Below are 14,124 nucleotides of genomic sequence, written 5' to 3'. Positions count from 1 at the left end.
CCTAACTCCCCACCTACACTCACCTTTACTGGCCCCATCCCCGCCTCTTCGACCTGTTTGTTTCCTCTCCACCTATCCTCTCCTCCATCCATCTTCTATCCGCCTCCCACTCTCTCCCTATTTATTTCAGAACCCCCTTCCCCTCCCCCTTTTCTGATGAAGGGTCTAGGCCCGAAACGTCAGCCTCTCTGCTCCTATGATGCTGCTTGGCCTGCTGTGTTCATCCAGCCCTGCACCTTGTTGTCTCGGATTCTCCAGCATCTGCAGTTCCTACTATCTCCTGTTTGTAAGCCACTGGCACCAGGACTGGGGCATGCAGGGCTGTCTGCACCTGAACCGTGCTGGAGCCAGTGTTCTGGTAAACTGTATAACTGGGGAAGTAGACCAGGTTTAAACTAAATAGTGAGGCAAGGGATCAAATATCAAAATATGTAGTATTTAAAGAGTCAATTTAAGAAAGGAAAACAGTAATATGGAAAGTGAAGTTTACAGAATGGCAAGAAGGGAGAGAGAGGGAGAGACAGAGAAAAACCTAGGAATATACCAATAAACAAGACTAGATATTGTAAAGGTAACAAAGAACAAAACTAAAGTCTCTGTATCTGAATGTGCACAGCATCCATAAAAAAATAAACAAATTGCTGCCACACATTAAGTAAATAAATATGATCTGATAGCCAATACAGAGATTTGTCTACAGGATGACAAGGATTGGATCCCGAATATTGAGCGGTATATGACATTTGAATAAAGTAGGAAGCTAGGTAAAGGTGCGGGGATGGGGGTAACATTGTTAATCAAAGATGGCATTTGTGCAACAGTTAGAAATTAAATGGGTCAGGGATCAGGATGTACAATTGGTTTGGTTGGAGATGAGGAACAGTAGGGAAAAGAAGTCACTAGTGGGAGTGGTTCATAGGCCCATGAACACTAACCACAATGAGGGACAAAGCTTACAAAAAGAATGGGTGATTATAAGAGATAATAAAGAAATCGCAGATGACATTAACAAATACTTTGCTCATGCCTTCACTGTACAGGATACAAAAAGTATTCCAGCAAAAGCTATAACTCAGGATTTTGAAGGGAGAGAAGAACTTAATGAAATTATAATCATGAGAAAAGTGGTATGAGCAACCTGGAAGAATTGCGGTTGGCAAGTCTCTGGGTCCAGATGGACTTCACCGTAGAGTTTTCAAACAGGTAGCAGATGAGGCAGAAGATACTTTGGTATTAACTTTCCAAAATTCCCCATATTCAGGAAAATTCTCATTGGACCAACTAGTACAAAGGTATTTTCTATCTTTATCTTTTCAAAACCTCTTGTTCCTTTCAATATCTTTAACCATCTCTTTACCTTTTTGACTAAAGGAACCCTAGTTTTAATATCAATAAGTAAGATCTTCTCTTTGGGTGGATTTCCTTCCTAACTTGGAGCAGCTAATACTGAACCCAAGGTAGAGGTGGATAGATTCATGCGAGGCAGAAAAAGTAAGGGTTATCTGAAGTGGATGGGAAATTCTAACACAAACAGATCAGTCATAATCCTATTGAATGACAGAACAGATTTGAGGGGCTGAATGGTTCACGTCTGTTCCCTATTGCATGTTCATATCAGGTAAGAAAAGACGTATCCTTCACAAAAGGGCACCGGTGCACCAGGTGGGTTTTTACAATATTGCCATTCCTTTGTGGTCACTTTTCTCCTTCCTGCGTATCTGTTTTAAAACTGAATTAAAACTCTCTAACTGCCCCATGATCTGATTTTACATTCATCATCAACTATTAATTCTTACTTTATTAATCCAGACACAGGCCCGCACTCAACAAGAACTTGCTGCTAATATTTTAGATATTCCAGTATTTTGACAACTAGGAATAACTGTAGTTACAGTGATTTTTTTACAGTGTTATTTATAACATTAGAAACATATGACAGTCATTTTAAAAATTGCCAAGCCATTGCTGCAGCTGTTGTGAGGGCAGGGAGAGGAACATTAACCTGAGCCGAGTGATTGCTCCTTCAGGAATACTAGCTAGCGCCCAATCAACGTGAGGAACACTTACCGCGGAGCTGGTTAAAATTGGTCATAAATTCACCAGAGATGAATTTCAGTTCATTGTTTTCCAGTGAAATTAAGTGAATGTTTGCCACAACATTCTTCATGACTTTGAAGAGCGCAACTGGAAAACTGGTTAGTTTGCAGTTTGACAGATCTAGGAAAGCAAAAATAATTTTATATTGGCAAAGGGAAAACAAGGATTCAGCAAAATTTACAGCACAGAAGTAAACTATTGAGCCCCTGGTATCAGTGCTTTCTCTCTGACATGGTCCATCGTATCAGTGTGTCTCTCTGACAGGGTCCATCGTATCAGTGTGTCTCTCTGACAGGGTCCATCGTATCAGTGTGTCTCTCTGACAGGGTTCATTGCATCAGTGCTTTCTGACAGAATCCATTATATCAGTGCTGTCTCTCTCATTTTCTTCCCAATTCCTCCAACCTTTTCATTTTGTTCTTTTCCAGTTCAGTTTTAAAGGCTATTCTGGATTCTTATCCCTTCTGCTTCTAATCAGACTTTACACATCCTAATAATGTATACTGTATGTAAATTTCCTTTGTCTCTCTATTTGAGCTTTCATTGCAGATCTTAACATTCTTCTCTTGTCACTCATTCGCTAATGAGCAGAAAGATATTTTCTATCTTTATCTTTTCAAAACCTTTTTTCTCTTTGAATATCTTTTCATCTCTTCATCTTTTTGACAAAAAGAGCCCTAGTTTTAATATCAATAAGTAAAATCTTCTCAATGGGTGAACTTCCTTCTAATGACCTTAAAATTATTCCTAACTTGGAACAGCCAATACAGAACTCAATTACTCGAACATATTCTGTCAATGGTGATATAATTTTAACACTGCCTCTTCACTTTTATATTCTACTCCCATTTTTTAAACTTTGAATACAACATGCTGGATTACATTCCCACTTTTTGGAGGGTTTATCTGTAGCTTTTCTCTCTGCTGTTGTACTCTTCTTAGTTCTATCATTTGAGACCCTATTGTTTCACTTTCTTGGTCCTCCTGAAATAGAAAACGTCATTTTTCTGAGATAAATTTATTCGAGTATTACACTGCTTGAGGTCATGCAGAATCCTTTTCACAATTACAAATGCTCTCTATTTTTATGTTATCTTTGTACTTTGGCATGGAGGTCCCATGGCTACATTGACATTATTGATGTATTGCGAAAGGCAATGGTGCCAACTGATGTCCTCTTTAAAATGCCATTGTGGTCACATGCAGTATCTGACAAACAACAGGCCTTCCAGCACCTTCCACATTGTTATGTGGCGATGCATGTGACATTTCGGGACCATTAACAACTGTCCAGTCAAAAAGAAACCTATTGACCACTTCTCTCTGAACACCATCCTTTTACTTATTGTCTACCCTTGCTGTTTATTTTATCGTCAAACCTCTCAGTGCTTGCTGTTCAAACAACGTGGCATCACAATCGTAAGATTGTGCATTTAATCCCTGATTCAGTGATGTCTGCTATTTGATTTATATGATAATCAATGCATTGCAACTTTGTGTTTTGTTTCACTTTCCCTGGTATGGGCACAATGGGCCGAATGGCTCCCTTCTGGGCCGTATAAGTTTCTTTTTGGTACCTTATGAAGCCCCATTCTTGAAAACTCATTGGCTGAACATCCATATCCTTCACTAACACAGTCTAATCTCAAGGAATTTCATCAGATTTATTAGACCTGATTTAACCTTTACAAGTGCATGCTGCTTATATAGCCCATGTCCTTTTTGCTGAATATTACTTTGGTTTTGTTCATTCAAGTGATGTAGGTGTGGCTGGCAAGGCTGTCAACCTTTATTGCCTGCCCCTCTATGACAGCATTTAAAAACTCACTGACTGCTTATGTGGTCACCTGATCTATCTCTGACCATGATTAACATAATTGACAATGAGCGCCCTCAGGCACTCTGGCACGGTGTCCCTATCCAAGCAGGTTTGCTCCTTATGCTCGTTACCTTTGTTATTTTTCCTGTGTCATCCCTTGGTGCTCCTAGGTCAGGGCATTTTTAAAATTTAACTCCACCTGTTTTTCCCATGGCATTTTTTTGTCTATAATTAGAACTTGAAATTGTCACTTCCTGACTACAACAACGACTTGCATTCACTGAGCACCTGCACCACGTTAGACATGCGATATCAGGGCACATAAAGGATATTAAAGGAGCTGATCAAAAACTTAGTGAAAAAGAGTTTTTTTTAAAAGGAGGATCATAAAGGAGGACAGGGAGCTTAGAGAGGCAGAGAGGTTTAGGGAGGACATCAGAAAGCCAAGGCAACTGAGAAATATCGACTGTGGATGGACTGAAATTGGAGAGGCACAAGGTGGCAGATTTGAAAGAATACAGATATTCCAGAGTGTTGTCACACCAGAGGACATTACTGTGAGAAGTTAGAGGTAGGAAGCATAGAGACCATGGAAGCATTCACATGCATGGATAAGAATTTTAAATCAAAAAAGAAAATGCTCGAACTATTCAGCAAGACGAGCAGCACCTGTGGTATGAGGGAAACAAAATTAATATTTCAGGTCAATGATCTTTCATCTAAACTGGAGAATTCTAACGAAGTGGCATTTGTGACCCAGAAGCCAGTGTAGGTCAGCCAGTAACAGGGTTATGGGTGAAGGCACTGCTGTTAATTGGGGTGCATGCAGCAAAGTTTAAGATGAGCAGAAATTGATGTAAACATGTACACTTTCATTCCAAATATCCCACTCACTTACAATATCCGAGGGAAAGTCCTCATATCATATCTCTTTCATCATGGGGTAATTAAATTTTCTTTTTCTCATTGCTCATCCTCTTCAGAACAACCAGGATCTCATTTAATCCCCTTGAAGGGATTGCTTTCTTGCTGAATATCATGACTGTCATCCCCTACACTCACACGGCTGCTCTTTATATCTGACAACAGGACATTAGTATGTGTTTGCTGAAAATGGAACTGAGCCCTAGACCTGGCATATGGTGGTGGCAACTGAGAGCCATGGTTAATTTTACACTTTCTATTTTTGCTCTGTCCAAGCAGCAGGAGCAGTCTGGCTCACGGGAAAGGAAAATGGCAATAGCAGTGAGAAGGGATAACTTAACTGGAAATCCAACTGTAAGAAAACAGACTGCAAGACACAAACCAAACAGAAAATATAGGAAATATTAGGAACACAAATGATGGTTTTGGAATTAAACTTGAAAGCAATAAAACCATCCATGTATATTAAAACACGCAGAGAGTTTGGATTAAGCTCACATTCCAAATTGCATTCTGTCACTGCCACACCAATAAACACAGCTTTTTTGTTACCATAAAAGATGCATCCCATTCTGACTTTCCAGGCAGAGATAGACAGACCAGGAAAGGAAAGGGAGAAAGGATCAATTGGGCAAGAAACACCTCTGAGCTATTTCTGAGCAGCTTGAGTGTTGTCAAGATTGCTGTGTCAAACATTCTGCAACGAATACACAAGGGCTCTTCTGGCAGAGTGGCAATGACCCTGCCTCTAAGCCAGGAAGCCCAGGTTCAAGTCCTACCTGCTCCAAAGGTGTGCAGTGACATCTCTGAACAGGTTGATTGGAAAATATCTATGAATAGACTGAAATGAGCACACTTCTCTGTGACAGTCTCCCAGTAACACTGTAACCACGAGAACTGAACCCATCATTGTTCCTCCAAGGCGAAGATGGTTATGTTCATCAGAGGGTTCCCACTTCAAAAGGTAGTTGGCTGCTGAGACCCATCCATGTTCAAAAGGTTCTGCTTCAAAATAAGTCTGAATATTGCAGCAGCTCTGTATGGACTTGTTGGGCAGCTCAGCGGTTAGCACTGCTGCCTCACCACACCAGGGATCTGGGCTCAATTCCACCCTCGAGCAACTGTCTGTGAAGTTTGTGCATTCTCTGTGTGGGTTTCCTCTGGGTGCTGCAGTTTCCTCCCACAGTCTAAAGATGTGCAGGTTAGGTGGATTGGCCATGCTAAATAGCCCATAGTGTCCAGGGATGTGCAGGCTGGGTGGGTTAGCCTTGGGAAATGCAGGGTTACAGAGATAGGGTGGGTCTGAGTGGGATGCTCTTTAGACGGTCAGTGTGAACTTGATGGGCCAAAGGGCCTGCTTATATGATTGTATGATTCTATGACTTACTACCTCGGGATTTCCTCTCCCTGTGTTTCTCTGTTGTTGCTAAAAACTTGTTTTTGAAAGAGGCTGCAGGTTTTTTTATTTGGCAGGTAGAGTGAGCTGGGGTGAAATTTTCCCAGGACTCAAATCAGTACCAAAACTCCCAAGTGAAGCCTTCAGAGGGTACTTACAAAGCTGGCTTTGACCCCAGACAAGCTCTCCACAGAAGATTCACTTTGTGGACAGGAAGAGTTCTAATCACATGACCAACGCAACACCATTATAACTGTCCTAATATTAAGTGAAGCCTGGCACATCACCTCTGTGTCTGGTAATAGTGTCCTACTGCCTGATCTTCCAAAGTTTCTGAAGACAGCTCAAATCAAACTGGTTGTGTTTTTTCTAAGAAGTTATTACAGAACAGAAAGATATCAGTCAGCCCATCATGCCTGAACTGGCTCTCTGCAGGAGCAAATTACCTACTGTCACTCTCCTGTTTTCTCCTCCCTCCGCCATAACTCTGCATATTCCTTTTTTTTGGACAAAACAACTTCACCTTACGTGGCTTGTGCAAAATTTTGTTTGAGAATGGATCTACAGAGTCTTGGGAGGTTTAATGGCTGGAGAGACATCCAACATACTTCGTAGATCAATGATTAAACCAAAATGTGACAAGAGCACATTCAGTGAATAGTCTTTGATAGCTGGAGTACTAATGAAGGGTGTAAACCAGAAGTATTGACTTTCCTGCTCCTCTGATGCTGCCATACCTGCTGTATTCCTCCAGCTCCACACCGTATTGAATCTTTGGTAGGTCTCCACTGAGTACACTCTGATGCTGGGAAACAGTCGAAACAGAATAAACTGGGAGTTTCCACTATCAGTTTTCTGTTTGAGAAGCAGACTCCTGTTCTTTCCCAAACTGATTTCCAGACTCTATCGAAGGCCACATTTGCTTTGACAATTCTTGGCATATTTCTCATTGGACAGCATGGGACAGGATGCCGCTGAGCTCAGCAAATGTGAGCATTGCTGACAGGTTCTGCTCATAGACTGAAGCCTGGAGTTATAAGGCCCATACTGGGTGGAACGTGAATAAGGAACTCCAACTTCACCTGCTGTTATAATATCCAATATCCCAGCTCCCAAACTCCTCATTGCAATGATGTGTTAAGATTTTGCAAGCACGTCGTACTCTCAAATATCAAAAGTTTCACTGTGAATTTATTTTATTCAGTTACAGGATGTCAGCACCACTGGTAAAGCCAGTTTATTTCCCAATCCAAATTAGCCTCGAAAAAGGTGGTGAACTGCTTTCTTGAAAGCCTGCAATCTGAGCAGTATCCAATTTACTGCGGTGGTTTGATACAACTGATAACCCATTTCAGAGATCAATTCAGTGTCAATCTTCTGAAGAAGAATGACTGGACTCAAAAGTTCACTCAATTTCTCTCTTCACTGATGCTGCCAGACCTGAGTTTCTCCAGCGCTCTTTGTTTTTATTTAAGAATCAACTTGTGGGTCTGGAGTCACATATAGGCCAGACCAGTTAAGGGAGGCAGATTTCCTTCTCTCGACAGCATTAGTGAACCAGGTGGGTTTTTACAACAATTAATGATGGCTTCATGGTCAGCATTACTGAGCTTAGCTTTATTAACTAGAACTAAATTCCCTGATGCCATGGTGGGATTTGCACTCCTTTGTCCAGGCCTTTGTTATTATTAATCCACCGTGTGACCATATCAGATAGCGTACAATTAATGAAAGCTTGCTTTTGGAGTGCCTCACGCATCTTGTGGTAGGCACCAGACAATATGGTACAGTAACACTCTGATACCCACCATGTAGGTAATTAAACCCTCTCAGTGGTACCTGCCTGTCAGACTGAAGCTAGTTCCTGGCCCTGTGATGTCTGCTGCTGTGACAGGGAGTGTCCGCATTGCTCCAACCAAACCCAAGATTTCAGATCCTTGTTACTCACTGTTCTCCCACCATGCACAAAACTGAACCCTTCCAACTTGAGAATTAACAAGTTGTAAAAATGGAGCAGGGTTCAATCCCAGATCCCAAACAGAACATGAACAGACAGCCCCAGCACACATTCACTTTGAGGCCCCCAGTCCCTCCATGTGCCCGCTCAGCACTGCCCCCCTCCCAGCTGCCAGGGCACATCAGAAACTCACCTAAGGAGTTGCTGCCCTCCTCCACCGTCTCATTGACAATCCGAGCCACTCTCGCTGCATCTTTCGCCATTGCCTCCACAACACTCTAAAGGAGCAGAAAAACTAAAAGGTTTTAAAAAAAAGACCTTAAAAGAGGTTTACCAGAATGCTGCCTGGATTAGATGATATGAGTTATAAGGAGAGGCTAGAAAAACTCGGTTATTTTCTCTGGAGCAGCAGAGGCTGAGGGGAGACTTGATAAAAGTCTATAAAATAATGAGGTGAATAAATGGGATTGACAGTCAGAATCTTTTTCCCAGAGTTCAAATGTCTAATACAAGGGGGCATGCACTTAAGGGGAGAGGGGAAGTTCAAAGGAGATGTGAGGGGCAAGTTTTTTTTAAAACACAGAGAGTGGTAGGAGTCTGGAATACACTGCTAGGGATGGTGGTGGAGGCAGATACAATAGGGGCGTTTAAGGGACTTTTAGATAAGCACACCATAAGCACATGAATATGCGGAAATGGAGGGATATGGACCAAGGACAGGCAGAAGGGATTAGTTTAATTTGGCGTCATGGCAACATCGTAGGCCAAAGGGCCCATTGCTGTGCTGTACTGTTCCATGTTAAACAACCCAGAAACCGCTCAGTGAATCTCTGTTTGGAGCACAATTTGGGCATTTGTGTTCACAAATAATCTGTGTACCCCACCGTCATTGAAAGCACAGATGTAGTTAGATAGAGCAACGCAACTGCTTTCTGCTGTACTGATGCTTTAAGAGATTTCAAACAGCTTGTTATTTTGCTGGGATCCCACACCATCATATTCAGGTAGTCACATACACAAAGTCAGGGAGTTATTACTCTACAGAAGGACGCCAGTCGGCCCATCGGGTCCATATTGACTCTCCCGAGAACAATCCAGTCAATCCCAATCTCCTGCTCTATCCCCTGCAAGCTTAAGTCCCTCAAATGTCCATTCAATTTTCTATTGAATTCATTGATCATCTCCACTTCAATGCCCTGATAAGGCTTTAAAAAAATGCAGCAGTCCTTCAACAATCCTTGGTTTTCAAACCTATTCTTTTCTAATTTTAATCCACAATAAAAGTACAGAAAATTCATGACATGGTCTTTACAGTCCAATGAAGCAAGGCCTCTCAAGGCCTCACCTCAAAAGGTGCATAAAACATCCTGTAGGACTACTACAAAGAAAAGCAGACAAGTTAGCACCGATGACCCGCTCAATTTTGTAATCCCTCAACTAACATCACAAAAAGTTTTAGTATGAAGAACTGGACTCAAGATGTTAACTCTGTTTCTCTCTCCAGAGATGCTGCCAGACCCACTGAGCTTCTCCAGCACTCTGTGTTTGTTTCTGTTTTCCAACATCTGCAGTATTTTGCTTTTACTTGTTATCCGTCTCATTGCTATTTCTAGCAGTTTGCTGTGAACATATAGCCTGTTCTGTTCCCAATGTTACAACTGACCACACTTCAAAACTTAACACATTGGCTGCAAAATGCTTCAGAATGTCCTGAAGTCATGAAAGGTGCTACAGGAACGCACAATTTTCTTTTTCACTGATAATCAATTCCATTCTGAAACAAGGTTAAATCTGGACTTTCCCTGTGTCTAGTTTGTTATGAATGCAGGCACCATCACTGTCCATTACTCACACCATCTAAATGTCAAGTGACTCCCTCATAGTCACTGCCATTGCCTCACCCATCTCTCGTAATCAGGTAAATTGCACAGTCTGCTTGACTCACAAAACACTGGGCATCATGTTTACAGTGAAGCCAAATAGGTGGAAAAGGATGATTATTTTCGTCTGATCATAGATCATAGAATCCCTACAGTGCAGAAACAGGCCCTTCGACCCAACAAGTCCACACCGACTCTTAGGACATCCCACCCAGACCCATCCCCCTATAAGCCACTTATCTATACATCCCTGAACACGATGGGTAATTTAGCACGGCCAATCCACCTAGCCTGCACATCTTTGGACTGTGGGAGGAAACCGGAGCACCCAGAGGAAACCCACGCAGACATGGGGAGAATATGCAAACTTCACACAGACAGTCACCCGAGGGTGGAATCAAACCCAGGTTTGGCGCTGTGAGGCAGCATTGCTAACTACTGAGCCGCCATGCCACCCTGTCATGGGATGTGCATGTCATTAGTGAGGCCAGCATTTGTTGACCATCCCTAATTGACCTTGAACCGAGTGGCTTTCCAGGCTATTTCAGAGGGCAATTTTGAGTCATTCATATTACTGTGGGTCTGGAGTCACATGCAGGGCAGATCGGGGTAAGGACAGGTAGTCCTCTTAAAGGCATGAGTGAACCAGATGGGTTTTTACAAGAATTGACCCAGTCACCATTAGACTTGCTTTTAATTCCAAATGTTTGTTGAATTTCACCCATTTTAACCATGTACCACGGTGGGATTTGAATGCATGTCTCAAGAATATGAGCCTGGGTCTCTGGTTTACTAGTTCAGTGACCAAGAAGGCCATACAAAACACAGATCCACTTCCAGCTGTCCATCCAAACAGCCCACAGAAACGGTCTCATTTGAAATATAGAAACTAGGGACTGGAGTAGGTCACTCAGCCCCTTGAGCCTGTTCCACCATTTAATATGATCAAGGCTCATCCTCTATCTCAATGCCAAATTCCCACTTTCTCCCCATACCCCTTGTTGTCCTTAAGATCTAAACATTTAACAATCTCTTTTTTGAATATATTCAATTAATTGGCCTCCACAGTCTTCTGTGGTAGAGAATTCCTCAGATTCACTACCCTCTGAATAAAGAGAGTTTTCCTCGTCTTAATCCTAAACAATCTACTTGCCACTTGCTTCAAAATCAACATAATGCACTGCACGACTGTATGAGCCAGACTCTGTTAGATTCTGCACTTACCAGTTAATGGTCTAAATGAAATGAGTGGCTGGACTGTTAAACCAGTGAAACGTATTGTGCAGAGTAGCCTGTCAGACTGAAATGATGTGATACTGTGTTACATAGCTAATGTTTCTCAGCAACAAGTCCATGGCTCACTGGGCGAACTTGCTGAGCCTGTCAAATCAGCTTCCAGTGACGTGGGGCTCACATCGCCAAACAGAATGTACAGAGCTCATTAAGACTCCCGCAGTGACTGTATAACCCTCGATCAACAGCTCACAGCTGTTTGGGGAACAATAACACGTATGTCTGCTCCACTGTCTGCAGTTTCACCTCCAAGCCTCGACCCACAGGCTGTGGATCAGTCCATGTCATGGCTGCAGTACAGAGCGACCAATGGAGATGGTGGCCTTGCAAGGAAGACTTGCATTTATATAGCACCTTGTACATCCACCAAGCATTTTTTTTCCTTTATTCATTCAGGATATGGGCATCGCTGGTTAGGCCAGCATTTATTGCCCAGAGGGCAGTTAAGAGTCAACCACATTGCTGTGGGTCTGGAGTCACATGTAGGTCAGATCAGATAGGATGACAGTTTCCTTCCTTAAAGGACATTAGTAAACCAGGTGGGTTTTTCTGACAATCAACAATAGTCATCATTAGACTCTTAATTCCAGATTTTAATTGAATTCAAATTCCACCATCTGCCCTGGCAGGACTTGAACGTGTCCCAGAACATTTCCAGAGTCTCTGGATTAACAGTCTCACAACAATCATACTAGGCCATCACCTTCTCTTCATGGGCCAATTAAGTATTTTTAAAGGTAGACAACAGGAGGCTAGAAGAACACAGCAAGCCTGGAGGAAAGGAGAAGTCAACATTTCAGGTATTACCCTTCTTCAGGACTGGATGTGGGGGTAGGAGGAGCTGCAGATAAAGTGGCGGTGTGGGGGGAGAAGGGGTGGAGTGGAATGGTGGTGACAGGTAGACACTGGTAGTCCATAGGACCTGGTTGGTCAATGAGAGGGATGAATCCAGTTGATGGCTGGAAGTGAGGGTCAGAAGGTGGAATGGAAGGGAGGAGGTCAGGCTGGAAAGGGAGCTGGGGGATGGGTGGGAAGGTTATTTGAAATTGGAGGTCAATGTTGAGTCTCCCAGGCTGTAGGGTGCCCAAGCGGAAGATGAGATGTTGTTCTTCAAATTTGCGTTCTGAGTCGCTGCAACACTGGAGGAGGCCAAGGACGGACATGTCAGAGAGGGAGTGGGGTGGGGAGTTGAAATGGGCAGTGACTGGGAGGTTAGGTTGGCCGTTACAGGCCAGATGAAGATGCTCGGCGAAACAGTCACCTAGTCTACGTTTGGTCTCACCGACGTAGTGAAGACCACATCGGGAGCACCAGATGCAATAGGCTAGGTTGGAGGAGATGCAGGTGAAGCTCTGTCTCAATTGAAAGGACTGTTTAGGGCCCCAGATGGAGGTGAGGGAGGTGGTGTGTGGGCAGGTGTTGCATCTTTTACAGTTACAGGGGAAGGTACCAGACGGGTTGGAGTGGTTGGTAGGGAGTGTGGTGCGAATTGAGGAGTGGCAAAGGGAATGGTCCTTGTGGAAGGCAGAGAAGGGTGGGGGGTGGAAGATGTTCCGGGTGGTGGGGTCTAATTGGAATTGGCAGAAGTGTTTGAGGATGATACATTGGATGCAGAGGCTGGTGGGGTAGAAAGTGATGACAAGGGGGACCCTACTTTTCTTATGTTTGGAGGTAGGGGTGGTTAAGAGCTGTGTAGTGGAAATGGAGCAGGTGCGATGGAGGGCTCTCTGGATGACAGGGGAGCGAAAAGAGCATTATTTGAAAGAGACAGACATCCAGGATGCTTGGGAGTGGAATGTCTCCAGACTGTTGAGATGCAGGAACTGCAGCTACCAATTTGTGCACAGCAAGCTCCCACAAACAACAATGTATTACCAACCAATTATCAGTTTCTGTGATGTTGTTTCAAGGATTAAAATATCAGCCAGGAGACTCTTTCCATTCTCAAATACTGCCATGGAATCTCTTGCATCTACCCAACAAAGGTACAAGAAACCGACATCAAACATCTTATCTGAGAGAAGGCACCTCCAACAATGGAGAATTCCCTCACTGCTGATCCTCTGACAATCCGGCACTCCCTCCATACTGAACATCCGATGGTGCATCACTACCTCGGTACTAACAATCCAAGAGTGCAGTACTTTCTCAATACTGACCCTCCAACAGTGCAAGACTCCCTCAGTACTGACCCTCTGACAGTGTGGCACTCCCTCAGTACGGACTCCGCGACAATGCAGTACTTTCTCAGTACTGACCCTCTGACAGCGCAATGCTCCCTCAGTACAAAAACTCACCAACTGTTACTGCGAACTGAACTGCTGTGAGTGTGTACAGTGGTGAGAGAAGGTGCACAATGGGGGTACAATTAGCTAGTGTTTGTACAGTGAGTAAGTGTGTTTCCAGTGAGCAAGGGTGTTCAATGGTTGAGTGCACAGCGAGGGTGAGCAATGAGTGAGTTTGCAGTTGATGAATGTGCAGTGAGGGTTTACAGGTAGGATGTATAGTTGGTGCCTGACAGTGTACAGTGAATTACTATGTGCAGTCAGTGTGTACAGTGAGGGTGTACAATAAATCTATAGAGTGCGTAACATGTGTCCAGTGAGGCTGTGAACAGTGGATGCACAGTGAGGGTATGCAGTGAGTGAGTGTGCAGTGTGAGGTTCAGTACAGTGAGGGTATGCAGTGAGTGTGCAATGTGAGGTTGAGTACAGTGAGGGCATGCAGTGATTGAGGGTGCAGTGTGAGGTTGAGTACA

The 14,124-nt window shown here is 43.4% G+C and overlaps 1 protein-coding gene across 1 annotated transcript; it reads right to left on the bottom strand.

Moving 5' to 3' along the window:
* Window positions 1-2,032: 2,032 nt before the first annotated feature.
* Window positions 2,033-8,488, bottom strand: LOC125486856 (leucine-rich repeat-containing protein 20-like). The gene is made up of 2 exons (XM_048616307.1): window positions 8,387-8,488; window positions 2,033-2,217 (listed from the first exon to the last, which is right to left on the bottom strand). The coding sequence occupies exons 1-2, from the start codon at window positions 8,454-8,456 to the stop codon at window positions 2,048-2,050; spliced, it is 240 nt and encodes a 79-aa protein (XP_048472264.1). The 5' UTR covers window positions 8,457-8,488; the 3' UTR covers window positions 2,033-2,047.
* Window positions 8,489-14,124: the final 5,636 nt, after the last annotated feature.

Source organism: Rhincodon typus, chromosome 34 (genome assembly GCF_021869965.1).
Source record: "Rhincodon typus isolate 14 chromosome 34, sRhiTyp1.1, whole genome shotgun sequence".
NCBI classification, from domain to species: Eukaryota; Metazoa; Chordata; class Chondrichthyes; order Orectolobiformes; family Rhincodontidae; genus Rhincodon; species Rhincodon typus.
This window is presented reverse-complemented; position numbering and strand designations above follow the sequence as displayed.

Bases quoted from the DNA above. Each gene is read 5' to 3' on its own strand.
- LOC125486856 (XM_048616307.1), bottom strand. From the start codon at position 8,456: ATGGCGAAAGATGCAGCGAGAGTGGCTCGGATTGTCAATGAGACGGTG. The intron at 2,218-8,386 runs GTGAGTTTCTGA...TTGCTTTCCTAG, and splicing joins GGAGGGCAGCAACTCCTTAG to ATCTGTCAAACTGCAAACTA.